The sequence below is a fragment of the Phoenix dactylifera genome, chromosome 14, assembly GCF_009389715.1.
Source record: "Phoenix dactylifera cultivar Barhee BC4 chromosome 14, palm_55x_up_171113_PBpolish2nd_filt_p, whole genome shotgun sequence".
NCBI lineage: Eukaryota > Viridiplantae > Streptophyta > Magnoliopsida > Arecales > Arecaceae > Phoenix > Phoenix dactylifera.
In genome coordinates, this window is record NC_052405.1 from 6,730,757 (window position 1) to 6,744,947 (window position 14,191).

General features: G+C 39.9%; 1 protein-coding gene across 1 annotated transcript; it reads left to right on the forward strand.

Annotated features, from left to right (window-relative positions):
* Positions 1–6,516: 6,516 nt before the first annotated feature.
* LOC103712363 lies at positions 6,517–7,912 on the forward strand. The gene is made up of 2 exons (XM_008798867.4): positions 6,517–7,592; positions 7,671–7,912. Exon 1 carries the CDS (start codon positions 6,615–6,617, stop codon positions 7,590–7,592), a length of 978 nt encoding a protein of 325 aa, XP_008797089.1. The 5' UTR covers positions 6,517–6,614; the 3' UTR covers positions 7,671–7,912.
* Positions 7,913–14,191: the final 6,279 nt, after the last annotated feature.

Consider the following 14,191-nt stretch of genomic DNA (forward strand, 5'->3'; position numbering starts at 1 on the left):
TGTTTTTATGGAAGGTGGCTTGGGGCTGCCTCCCTACCAGGAGTACACTAGTCAGGCGGGGTGTTCGGGTTCCTCAGGAGTGCGAGGTGTGCTCGGATACAGAGGAGACTATTCGACATGTTCTACTACACTGCCATAGGGCTAGGGAGATTTGGAGGCGCTCTCCTGTTCCTATTCATCACTCGGTAGAGACGGCTCAGGATTTGTTGCACTTACTGCGAGCCTCGGTGCGGAGCCCTATGTTCGCAGAGGCAGGGATACTCAGAGCGTATCTGGCCTACCATATTTGGTTGGACCGGAACGCTCGTCTGTTTGAGGGTAGGAGGCTCTCGGCGATGATGGTGGTGGAGAGAGCTGTTCTTCAGGCGGAGGAGGTCCTCTCCTGCATGGCCTCGTCTTCACTTGGGCCTACTAGGGACATCTGGGGTATCCGTAGTGCTGTTTCAGCGCCGAGTTTTGCAGTGGTTTCTTGGGTACCCCCACCCCCTGGTTATCTCAAAGTGAATTTCGATGGCAGTGTGGCGAGGTATGGGAGGTCAGGTGGAGTCGGCTTTGTTATCGGGGACCACCATGGGAGGTTGATTGCAGCGGGTGGCCGGGGCTCGACAGGGCTCTCGGTTGTGGGAGCAGAGCTTTGGGCAGCATGGGCCGGCATCTCCTACGTGAGGCGGGTGCTCGGGGCCGGGCGGGTGCTTCTTGAGGGGGACTCGTCTATTGTTATAGATTGGATCCGGGGGGCGGATAGATATGGAGATGGCCACCCACTTATTCGGGAGACTCGCAGGCTGGCTATGGCGATGGAGGAGTTTCAGGCAGTACATGTTTTTCGGGAGGCGAACAGGGCAGCAGACTGGGTCGCCTCCTATGCTGCACGGCATTCTGGGGAGTTATGTTGGTCATCCACGGCAGAACTCCCGCCTGATCTGTATCTTTTGCTTTTTTCTGATTTGGCAGGATGTACTCAAGTTAGAGCTATATGAATTGCCGTTTTAACCAAAAAAAAAAAAAAAAAAAAAAAAAGAAAAAAAGCAGGCAATATCTGACAGACTGAAATGTCCCAAGCTCTCACATATCAGACCTTATGATGGCAGGGTAAAACCGATATTAATCGCAGATAACTTCTCTGTCACAACTAACTAAAAATGTTGATTTCTGGTGAAATATATTTCAAAGAATCATCTTAAGTACTTAATGATCAAAGATCTCACAGAAAATGTAAAAAAGCAAAGAAAAGCAACAGTATCGTCCTCACAAAATGATAATTTTGGTCTAACTAAATATTGCAGTTTGAAGTCATCATGCAATCCACCTCTTAAACACAGGACTACATTGATTTTGTCTTGCTCATAGCAGCTTATTGAGCAATTCATGTGATAAACCCAGGTGGATTTATGTTTTCCATGACTATTTCTATACCAGTTCCTCTTTCTCCTAAATATTTCTTTCTTTCTTTCTTTCTTTCTTTTAAAAAATGCAATGTTTCCTATCAGTGATCCTTAGTGAATGCTTTCTTTCTTTATCCTGGTGCGACCTGACAATACCTTGCAGGCACGCTATTTATATGGATGTTATTCCTTGTGTTTCCTCAAATTCAAGGAAGAGCAATGTTCTTTGACTTGTGGATTTTCATATTGTTTTATTTTTTTCTAAGCACACTAATAGCCAAATAAATTTGATTCCTGCCACTTCTTGGCATTTATTAGTGTATTTATCGAAAAATCATAAAATGAAGTCTTGGTGGTAAATTCCACCATCTTATCTTTTGTTTCAAGAAATATCAAAAGTCATCATGCAATTTTGCTAATTTTTTATCTGTTCTTTTTATTTGATTTATTTATTTGACTGCAGTATCTATCAGAAGTATAACCGCATAATGTTCTGGGTTCTTGTTCTCTCAATTGTTTATTCTTTTTCTTTGGTTTATATATTTGACTGAACTGTCTATCAGAAGTAGAATACCACATAATGTTATGGATTCTAGTTTATGACAAAACATTTCTTTGCACTTCGTGGAGTTTTGCTTGGCTAATTAGTGAGGTACCCTACCTTTAAATTCTATACACGGTTTCTCCATTTTCATTTTGGTTGACACCAACTAGATTTAGGTATGAGGCTTGCTTCCATGCTGGTTGTGATACATTCATTTTGGTAGGCATTTATTGATGTTTGCAAGGATTGGCTGAAAGGGAAACTCCAATGGATAGATTAATTTGTGGAGATGTTGGGTTGGTAAAACTGGAGTGGCATTTTAGCTTTCCATATTTTCGTGTAGTCTCTGCTGGAACACAAGCTATGGTTCTTGCACCAACTACTGCTCTAGCCAAACATCACTTTGATGTCATTTTGTGAGCGTTTTTCTCAATATTCTCATATAAAGGTTGGACTTATAAGCAGGTTTCAGGTATATCATAATACCAAATAGGTTTAATATGGAATCGACAGTAGCAAATTATATCTTTAATTTTTTTAATGCTTTCCCTTTTGGATCATCTACAACATATGCATGTAGAGAGAAAAACATCTACTGCCAGTTGGATATCGAATTTCAGAACTTTTGAATTGTTAGGTTTATTTGGAAACTAATCATGTTGATCTTGTTTGTCCGATCATGCGTCAACACAGTTGACAATGTCTACTCTTCAGTTCCAGAAGCCTGCTAATTTTTGTTTATTTTTTTTTGGGTGGGGTGGAAGGCTCACTAGACTAGGTAACACAGGTTTATTACTTGTAAAAATGTCATTAGGCCGAGGATGCTCTTCTAATCTTGTGTATATAATTTATCTGATTTCCTTCGTCTATTTATGTTTATCCTGGGTACTGAATGTCATCTATGTAATAGCACTTTTACCGCACGAACCTCGAATCATTTATTTGCAAAGTTAGAACTTTAGGGTTTACTTTTTTGTATGACTGCCCCTAAGACTTAACTATTTTAGCTGATCTTGATAGACTTATCAGATGTTCGCAAACTTATTGCAGTTCTTCTTAATGTCTTCTTTTCATGGTTGTGTAAATATTCAACAAAGAAATAGAGAGTTAGAAGACTACTTGGTAAGTTTCATATAATTAGAATTTCTTTTTTCTATATGAATGATTTTCTTTAGTAATACACATTTGGAACTCGTCACACTTGACTTTCACCTTGAAGAATATATTTATTCTTTCAGTTTGATTTCAATACTGCAAGACTACTTGGTAAGTGCGTATAATTAGAATTTTCTTTTCTCTATATGAATGGTTTTCTTTAGTAATACAAATTTGGAACTTGTCATACTTGACTTTCACCTTGAAGAATATATTTTTTTCTTTTCAATTTGATTTCAATACCAGACTCATTTGTCATCTTATAGTAAAGTCTTACCGGTGTTCGAGTTTGAGTTGGATCGTCGTGGCCAAGTTCTATCTTTTACCTCACATTATAGGTTACATTTTTTACACTTTTAAAAAAAAAATTCCTTAACAAAAGGTACAAGCCATATTTTTTCCTCAAATCTCTTGACTTCCTAAAGAATATCAGAGTGCATGTCACATGCCTCATTTGTTGAGCAATTTTTCTACACATTTGCAGATATATGTGCACACAGTCATCCGTCACTTTAAGAAATAAATATCAATATTAAGATGAAAAAACATAAAGTTATAATTAAATTTAAATGAAACAAGTTATAGGTGAATAGATGTCCATGCAAGTTTTTTATTTGAAAAATGGAATAACATAAAACATAGTGAATCTATCTATTTCTGCTAGTCTGTAGTAGGGTTTGTAAAAGTTTTAGTATTTTTATTTCGTAAAACGGTTTCTGATATTGGTTTGTTTTGCTAGCTTATCTAATGGGATAGGAAGAGGTCAGGGAATTTCTTGAGCAATCATTCCCAGATGCTTCAATTGCTATTGCTTGTGGAAAGGTTGGTTAGCTTAGTTAACCCATGTATACTAACTAGTGGGCTTTCCTAAAGTATTTGACTGTTTAGTGGAGTATCATACTGTCCATCTTCCATCACAGAAAACTAGAAATTAGTTCAAGTCAGTAAGTCAGCAGGCATTATAGGTTTGAAGTTGTTCCTATATAGACTCTGCCTGTTTTCTGTAATTAACATATCTGTAGTTTCTTCTCCAGCTGCTCCATGCAACAATTCCTATCTTATAGATGATATATTTGGAAACAAATTTACTCCTTCCAATTAGCAAATGCTTGAATTAATGTTCTCTTCTAGATATATCTTTCTGAGGAAAGTAAACCTATTTCATGGAACACATCATGCACCGGAAAATTATCTGCTCACGCCTATTGCTATTATAGTTTCACAGTTTGCACTTGAACTGGTAGGCCTGCTTTATTTCAATTCAGCTTAGAAGCTTCAGCTCTGGTGAATGATTGTTATAATTAGTCTTTCTGAAACTTCTATGGCCTTTAGGCATGTAAGTGATTCTGGAGCTTGGAAAGGGTAGCATGTCTACACATTTCTCTGATATTCTCTGTAACTTTGAAAGAGTTGCATGCATGAATACACGTTTCTCTGTTATGATTTTTTGAACCACTTTAATCACACTTTTTTTCACTGATGATGTAATAGAATGCCTAACCTGTAATAACTTTGTAAATGATATCTTGGAATGCTTGTTCTTAAAACACTTATGAACTTATTGGAAGCATGCTGTGTCCATCTCCTAAAATATTGCCAACAAACTCAGAGATGTGAAAATATCCTAGAAACTTGTTTTGTACCAGAGCTGTTGTCAAGTACATACTAAAATATCTAAATCTTCCCACTTAATTACCATTTTCTGGGTTATATTCAGTAGCCAGAAAGGCCACCTCAAGTGATAGATGGTCCATGATCTTTATCTACATTTTGAAGATCAAACAGTGTTTTGGAGCTAGATTCTAAGATATTAGTTTTCTAATTGTAAAATTATGCAACAGATGTCCAAATCGATGACCTGATATGGAATTAACCACATTTGAGTATTCAAAATTCTGTATAATATATTTGTGATTAGGTATCTTCCTTTTTGTCCCTAAATTGCTGGTTGAACTTCTTTTGGAGCTACCTCAGGAACAACTCAATTGGATTTTTCAGTGCTTGTCAGAACTCTATGCTGCATTGCCTGCTTTAGTGAAGTTCTCCAGTGAAACAATTTTAGAGAATTCTATCCAGTTCTTTTTGGGATTGCATTGTGGTGAAATGCACAAAAAGAAAGGGCACTTCGACTTTTTCATTGTTATGAATATCGAGGAAGCCCATATCTTGTTACTTCCCCAGAATCAACTCGACCGTCTGCCGACACTTGAAATGCTGGTGGTTGACACGAAGCTCTCTTCCACAGACACAGGAAATGTTTACTCATTCAAGCTTACAGCCATAGCAGCAGTTACACTATGAGGATTTTTCTGGCAAGGAGTCTGATGATGAATTTTGACCCTGATAGGTAGACGCAGGTAGGTGTTGAAATATTGCTTTAAATAATATTTGCTTCCTTGGTTCCTACTTATGTGTCGGATCAAACTTGCAGCATTTTGCCTGAAGAAAATGATCGGACTCGGTGTAAACCACATTCGTGATTTCAGAATGTTTGGCATGAGGAAATCGGGCTACGGCAACACTATCACATCCGCAACAAGTTTCACTACCAGATGGTTACTAACCTGAGAGATCTGGTGGGATTTATTAAAATAGTCAGAAAGCCTAACTAGATGTCATGTTATTGATCCTCCCACCCCCCAAAGGTTTTATATTTGTCATACGAGTGCTATATTTCAGCAATCCTCAGTGTTCATTGTTACAAGAGCTAGTAGCAGTAATATTCTCCTGTTAATTTGTTTAATAGGAAACTCTGTTTCCATCAACAAATAAAAGATGTTGCATTACACCAATGAAACATATTCCATCAAGGAGCTCTTTGGAGACTTCACATTTTTACGGGTCTCATTTTCTATTTGTTTTCTGAGCAGACTCAATTTCTATTTGCTAATGCTATTCTTCTAGTATGACTGCATGATGATTGCTTAGAAACAAATGAAGCTTATCCATCTGTAGTGGTTTCAGAAGCAGAACTTAATATCAGATAGATTCCTATCATCATAAACTTGCTCCAATCTCTTGGATTCAAACTTGATGGCTATAATCCACGAGATTGCACTAACTATTTTTGAGAGGAGCCCCTGATTTGATTTTGTTGGTACACGGGAAATCTAAAGGATTAAACTGATTTTTAGAACAGGTCAAAAGGTCAAACATTTAGAATAAAAGAACAACAGCAACAACAAAATATTTTTTTTTCTTCTAGCTACGCCCATCCATGAGCTCTCATTGGCTGACCAATCCCACGTCAATTAGCCGAGGTCAATTCCCTTGCACCAACGTCTAAACCAAACCAAATCCAACAACTACGCGAGACCACCTCTAACATCAAACGTCCCACTAAATCTAAATTCAGATTACAGACACGGTGGGCTCCACTTACAAAAAAAGTATGCAACATAGCACGATGGACAAAATGGGTGGCATCTTCCATCTCCAAACGCGTGACCTTTTCCCTTCCTCTTTCTTCACCACCTCTCTCTCAAAAAAAAAGGGAGAATTAGAAGAGGAACACCCAAAGGCTAAAACCCATGGCCGTTCTGGTCTACCACATCTTCGCCTTCTTCGCCCTGTCCTCCTACGGCCTCTACCACCTCATCTCCGCCACCCGGGCCCATCTCAAACACCCTTCCCCTTCCTCCTCTTCCTCCGCCACCCGCGGCGCTGCCGCCGCTGCCGGCGACTACTCCGCCCATCCCTACTACCCCCTCCCCCTCCCCCCCCACCGCCACCACCTCCTCCGCCACCTCCCCCTCTACCTCGCCGCCATCTCTCTCCTCATTGCCATCGCGCACTACGCCTTCCTATCCCCCGCCGCGGCCGACGGCCGCTCCCCCGTCCACCGCCTCGCCGCCCTCCAGTCCGCCGCCGCACTCCTCCTCTTCCTCCTCCTCGCCGCCGCCACCCTCCTCCTCCCGCACCCTCTCACTCCCGACCTCCTCTTCCTTCTCGCTTCCCTCGCCTTTGCCCTCCTCTCCGCAGCCTCCGCGCACTCGGCCGCCGCCTACCAGACCTCCGACCTCCAGGCCAAGTGCGACTCCCTCTCTGCCACCGTCTCCGCGGCCTCCGCCGCCGCCTGCCTTGCCCTCGCCCTCCACCCGCGCTTCTTCACCGCCGAGCTCGCCCTTGCGGGCGCCATCGTCCTCCAGGGCCTCTGGTCCCTCCAGTCCGGCCTCTCCCTCTACGTCGACGCCTTCATCCCCGACGGCTGCCACTGCCTTCTCGACGTCCCCGCTGGATCCGCCACCCGCTGCGACGTCGAGGACTCCCGCCTCCGTGCCGCCGCCATCCTCGACCTCGCCTTCGTACTCCACGCCGCCCTCGTAGCCGCCGTCGCTGTCCTCGTTTACGCGGTCGTCTCCAGGGCCTCCGTCGCCGTAGGGGGCCTCGGTAGGAGGTTCAATGGCGGGTCCTACGAGGCCTTGCCCACCTCCTCCTCCACGGGGGCGGTTGGCGATCTGGACCACGTCCAGATGAAGCAGCTCGCAAAGAATTCGACGCAGGCCTGAGTTGAGTCTCTTTCTCTTGCTCCGATCTTAACTAGTTTTCTTGTAGTTTTACTTAATGGATGGGATTGTTTTGGTTAGGGTTTTCCTGGGACGGTACCAAAATGGATGGAAATGGCGTGATCCCTTGTAGAAAAAAATAGGTTTTTAAAGGGCATTGTAGCTTCCTTTGTATGGATATTTGCAGCATTCTGAAATCCTTCTCGACGATCCTCTTAAGAATGGGAATTTTTATCTCTGGCATTTTTTCTTTGCCTTTTAAGCAAACCCTCTGTACTTGTTTTGTGGAAATGAAATCACCGAACTTTCTTCTTGTTTATGAATCTAATCTTTGCTGTTTCTTGATACGAGAACTTGGTGCTTTAGATGAATGAGTAGACGCTACTGGTTTGTGGCATACATAGTTTAGAAGGAAGATGAACTGCTTTTTTGAATATTTTTTCAACTGATTTACCTGATATAGGATCTGTGATACTTCTAAAGTGCAAAACTGTGATTATTTTTTTGTATTCAGTTGGTGTCTCACCTGGTTCTTAATATCATCATTGCGGTTTCATGAATATGCTTGTTAAAAAAAAATCAAACTGCAATGACCAATATTAACTGATTTTGTTGCTGAATCAATATAAATGGGACAAGGCATGCTTTTATTTATGTCTACTTTAGCCTAATGGTATCATCATGTAGAAAATAGATTCATATTTATGGGATAAGGCATATCCTCCATTATAGTAAATGGTTATTCCTTTAGAAGAGTACATTCTATGGTAGCTGGATCTGCAGTAGATAGGTTTTCTTTGTATTTGTCTCCCCACAAAACTATGTGGGGTGTAAGGGGAAACTGCGTGCAAAAAACTAATGGCATTATAGTGTCTCTTTACAAACACATAATATGAATTCTTTGGCGTTTAGCTTCATTGTTAGACAATGCAATTCTTCTCACTGCACCTAGGCTTTTTCGGGACTGATAAGTCCACACGCCTCTGTTACTTTTTTGACAGGTCCTCTTAATGTTTTTGTTGCATATTATTTTTCCTTCTTAGTCAATTAAAGGAAATGGAGTTGAAGATAGGATGATTAAGTCTAGAGGAGGGAGAGAAACAAGGAAAAAAATCTGAAAAAAATTGGAACTTAAGAGGGTTATGGGGGCTCAATTTATGTTAGCGTATTTAGTATATTCTCAAAAAATGCTAGCATATTAGTATTTTGAATTTTAACTTCTGAGTTTGACAGGATTTATAATATAGTTCATCATATAGAATATTTGATCTGCACTGTAAATTATGGTGCTCAAGTGCTTTCAGTCACTGATTACAATAGTGGGAACCACAAAATTTGGCTGCAGGGATGTGCTAGATATGTGACTAGATAATACATGTCATTTTGGGAAAGCTAGATGTCTGGAACTTCTGGTCTTCTGTACTTCTGCATAAGTGCCTGGCCACGGATCATAAGCTATCTGTTCTTTTTCGCCACTGTTTAGTATTTAAGAAGTGAAAAAAGTCCTACATCTAGAAAAGGGATAGAGGAGCTTCAACTTTAACTGTTTCTTGCTATCATACATTATCTGATTTTTGATCTTTCGACCATTTTCAGGCAACGGCTTTTTTTAAAGTTGGATTGAGGATATCGATATTGATAGGGATTCAATCCTCTCCTGAGAAAACTGAATTGAAAATTTAGTTTTGTGATCTGATGGGTTTTCCAAAAGTTTATTCATTTAAGATTTAGAGAGAGAACTATTAACTTGCATTCATGTTAATTTTCTCTAATCCTTCTTTGGAGTAATGACTAAGCTTTCCTTCTTCTAAGATCAACCCTAATCATCATAGATATACTGGCCGTTATTCCTAAGCATTTATTTAAAATACTAATCGTATTCACCTGAAGGCTCTTTTTTATCTCAACATTTTGCTTCAGCATCAGCCTTGCAGCTAACTTACACAGACTTTCTCCAAGTCTCACTACTTGTTGATACAGTCAGGGAGCATATCTCTACTTTGTCTACCCGTTAGATGTTGTTTCCATTCTGTCTCTAGTATTGGATATAATTGATCAAGGTAATGGGAGTAATCACATTCAAGATACTGTACAAGCTGGAACTAAACAAGGCTTATTCCATCATTTGGCTATAAATGCTTATTCATGCTCCACTTAAAAGCCCTGCCCTGTTAAATTTAAAGCTTTTTTAAATCATTTTATATTACCTCCATCTGCGTCTTCTTCATTCTTTGGCCCTCCTTGTTATACCCTCAACCATTCCTTCAAGACACTCTTATCCAGGCTTTTGCACATTTATAATCCATCTCATAAAATTTGCCCTTATTCAATCCTTTTTTGGTGCCAGTCCTTATCTCTTTTACTTTATGGATCACTTGATTATAAAATCTCTTTCATTTTATTGATACCAAATTTATAATTCATGCACAATTTGGTCAAATTTGTTTTCTATTTTCCTTAGCTTTGCTCTGTATCTTATCATTTATGTCTATGATACCCTTGTTTTGTTCTCATCTTAACTTTCATACCCCATGACATCTCCTAAACATTATCTATCAGTCCTTCAGTAACAAGTCTGAAGAGGCAGTGGCCAAAATTAAACACTTGATGTGAGCTGACTTCTTGCAATCTTGTCATCATTGCCATACTCGTCATCAGTGACTTCAGTCTAATTCTTCATAGTGTCCTTCCTGCTTCCACATTTCATAAATTGTAAAATTGGTGATTTGGAAAAGCATCATTTGAGACTTAACAATATACATATTTCAAGTTGTTGAGTTATTGTGGGCCAAAGCTGTCAGTCATGATACGTGTGCATGTCGGGCCATTTTTTCCTTTCCATTTTTGTGCGCGCGCACCTCGCATGCATGTTGGGCCATCATTGTGTTACCAATCATCAGCGATTTCAGTCTAATTCTTCATACCTTCTTGCTTCCACATTTAATAAATTGTAAATTTGGCGATGTGGAAAAGCATAATTTGAGACAAAAGTATACAGATATCAAGTTGTTGAGTTATTGTGTCTTAGTGATAAATGTCATGATTCGTATGCATGTTGGGCCATTTTTTCCTTTCTTTTTTTTCTGTATTTGTGTGCACCCAGCATACATGTTGGGCCTTTTTTCCCTTTCTTTTTGTGCATGTGTGTTTTGGAAGGGTTCAGGTTGTATCTTTTGCGCAAAAGAATGATTCCCATTCTTTCGTGACATCAACAGCTGGATCATGTAATAGCCACTTCGAGATCTGTGCAGGTAGATGGAAGAAAAAGATTGAAGTGCTTTGAAATTTGTGCAAGGTGCAATCCAACGGTTGACGTTGCGAAAGAAGATCAATTGTTCTTTCATGCGAAAGATACAACCCAAATCCGTTTTGGAAACGGGGGTTTTTATGCTTCCATATGGCTATTTGGACATCATTTTGAGAATTGAGGATTTCAAAAACAAGATTGGGATCTGATAATGAAGAGTTCTAATGGGGTACCTGTGAGTTAGGAGCATTAGCTCCCTTCACTTGGGATAAGTCAACTTCATCCAATCAATACAGTGCTTGCTCAATTTATGAATTTCAACTGGAGTAGCTCAGTAGTTGGTCAGAGGTTTGAGGAGGTCCTCTAGGAAGGGGGTCAAAGGGAAGAATACTGGAAAATGCTTCGACAACGAACTAGGATAAGAAGTTGGTGCCTATCTGTTAACATATTCTTTGCTAATTATGTAGATATAAGTTTGTATCCGGTACTAATGTGCGTCTTGATAGATAAATGGAGTGTTGGACTGCTCTTCAAATATTTGATGCATTTTACCTTTTAGACGCTGCATAAGGGGAGTATGGTCTGACAGTGTTTGACAGGAGGACCAATGTGGATTACCTGTTGTCCAATAATCTTCATTGTCATTTGTGCGAACTCCATTCGTGTCATATTTCAAACCCGGCAATGTTAATGTATTTGAGGGAATTTGTGTGTAGGTTTATGTTTTGCTCGAACATCATTAAACATTTGATTCATAGTGTATAAATACACTGTTGTGTGTTAATATCTGCATATGTTTATGCAAATGGTCGCAGGTGGTGGTTAATGTAGTGAAAAAGGAGACGAAACTCAATCTATGAGGACTATGCCTTACTGCAGAGGTGAATTTTGGAACGACTTGACTCCTTCTGATAGGATGTCGGGAAAAGAAGAAACGACAATAAATCTCGTCGTTAAATTGGGATTGTGTACTAGGTTTAAAGAGATAGGTGGGGAATACTCATCAAGTCAGGATATTATATGCCCTCACTCTATGATTGAAAATTTAGAAGGGGCATTATACTTCTAGATAGTCTATTGTTTAAGGTGCAGCAACATAGAATATTGAGATTTTGGATTATTTGGTGGTGTCTCAGCCCCCTCAATTTTTTCTTTTCCACAGCTTTCACATTTGTCCGTGAGTTGGAGTTGGCTGTTTTAAATTATATCATCAAGGAGGGGATGAGTTTTTTTGTTCTAATCTCAGGAGAAACTTGAGAGATCTGAAATTTGGGGGGATTTTTTAATGCGTGGAGCATACGAATTCTTGAAGATGAGTGATGAATAAGGAGTCCTCAGTGAAGCATTGGGACAAATTTCTTGAGCCATAGTGTGAGATCTAATAAAAAAAAAAAAACAGATTCTGGTTGAATCTCTTATAAAATCCTAGTTTTCTCATGGCTTTATTTCTTGAGACAATGCTGATCTCCATGAAGTTCTAATATCATTTTGTCATCTCACTCAGCAGGTGAATAATGTTGCCTTGTTTGCAAGTAATTTGATTATTATTTTTTGGGTGACATGGTTGTGGGTTGTGGGATGTGCGGAGTACCAAGTACTCTTCTTTTACTCTGTTTCTTCTCTGCGTACTGCAGCAAATACTTGTTATAATATTTGATCCTCCACATTCTGATTGGTGTTTGTATTATTGTGCTATTTTGCCATGCTTGCCATTGTTGTAGCATGCCGACTGAACTCAAAAAGTTACCATGGTAGCTTGCTGAACCATGCAGGGTGAAAAGCAAAACATGATCCATGGCACTCAACATCAGCAGATTCCAACAGGACTTAAAAGAGTACCATGGAGGGTGGTGAGCTTATGTTCCTTTCCAGTAACATAGCTGCCTTCTTGTTTCTGAATATCATCCCAACTGAGTAGCTACTGCTGTAGATGCCAAGTAATAGCAAAACATAACAATTATATATATATAGTGCTTCTCAATTTTATAGAGCTTGAAGAGAAATTGAAAGAAAAGGTTATAGAATAGGTGAAAGAGGTGCAACCATGCCCAGTGATTGAAGAAGAACAAGGGCCACCTCTCGGTGAACAAGAGCAAAATGCTACAGGAAACTTGCAAGCCATGGCATCCAGAGGAGGTCCCACCTAGTCAAGAAGAAGTTCGAGAGGAAATCGCACTGCAGCCATAGTTAAGGAGGTTCACTCGAAAAGGAAGGACCAATTTATGGTACCCTAGCTCTAATGCAATTCTTGCTCGGGAAGACACTGCTAAGGAGCCAAATATCTTCGGAAAAGCAGTACAGAGTGCTAAATGGATAAAACCCATCGAAAAAGAGCTCCAGGCACTAAAACATAGCTAGCCAAACTTAGGATTTAGTAGTGTTCAATCAAAACAAACAAAAAAAGCTTACCGTTTAGTGCTGAAACCTAAGGATGTGATGTCGATCTCGTCGTCGGAGATATAAAGAGAAAACTTATAGGATCAATCAAGAGGTACAAGGCTCGCTTGGTAGCTCAAGGTTCCCGCAGCATTAATATTGTCTTGACTATGATGAGACTTTTAGTCTAGTGGCGAAGATCACTACCATTTGTGTCCTACTAGCACCCGCAGCAAGCAAGTCATGAAAGCTTTTGGTAGATGGCTGTGACAAATGCTTTCATGCATGGAGAAGTGGAACGAGATACTTATATTAAGCAACCAAAAGGGTTTGAGAGTAAATCTCACCGAGACTATTTCAGTAAATTGAGGAAAGCATTCTATGGTTAAAGCATGCTCCAAGGGCATGATAAGGAAAGACAGCTGAATTTTTAGTTCTGGATGGTTATTATCTAGTACCTACAAACTAGAACCAGTTCATGAAAGCTTGTGAAGCCAGTTCATGAAAGCTTTGTCTTTAACTTTGGTTCAATTGTTATCTCTTGGTGTAGCAAGAGATATTTAACTGTATCACTGTCTACAACTAGGACTGAGTACCGAGCAGCAGAGATGGCAACTCAGGAGTATACGTGGTTAATATAACTCGTGAGGGACCTACACCAAGATTTCTTCTTTTTTTTTTCCTTGTGAATGGAAAAGGAGGAAGTAACAAACTTCCCATACACCAAGAAGTTCCATATATATTCATGCAAGAATGAAACACAGGGAGGTGCATTACCACTTTATAAAAGAGAAGATGCTGCAAGGACAGAGAAGATGGCAAAAAGGTGGATTTACAAGACTTCTTGGACCTCCCCTTTACTCAAAAAAAAAAATTCTGACTTGTTCTCCATAGGATTGCCTACGTTTAGGTTTGCAGTGCTACGAATGCCGCTTGCCATGACTTCTAGGATGGCAATGAAAGAGAGTTAATGCTATAA

Coding starts and splice junctions, on each gene's coding strand:
- LOC103712363 (XM_008798867.4), top strand. CDS start 6,615: ATGGCCGTTCTGGTCTACCACATCTTCGCCTTCTTCGCCCTGTCCTCC.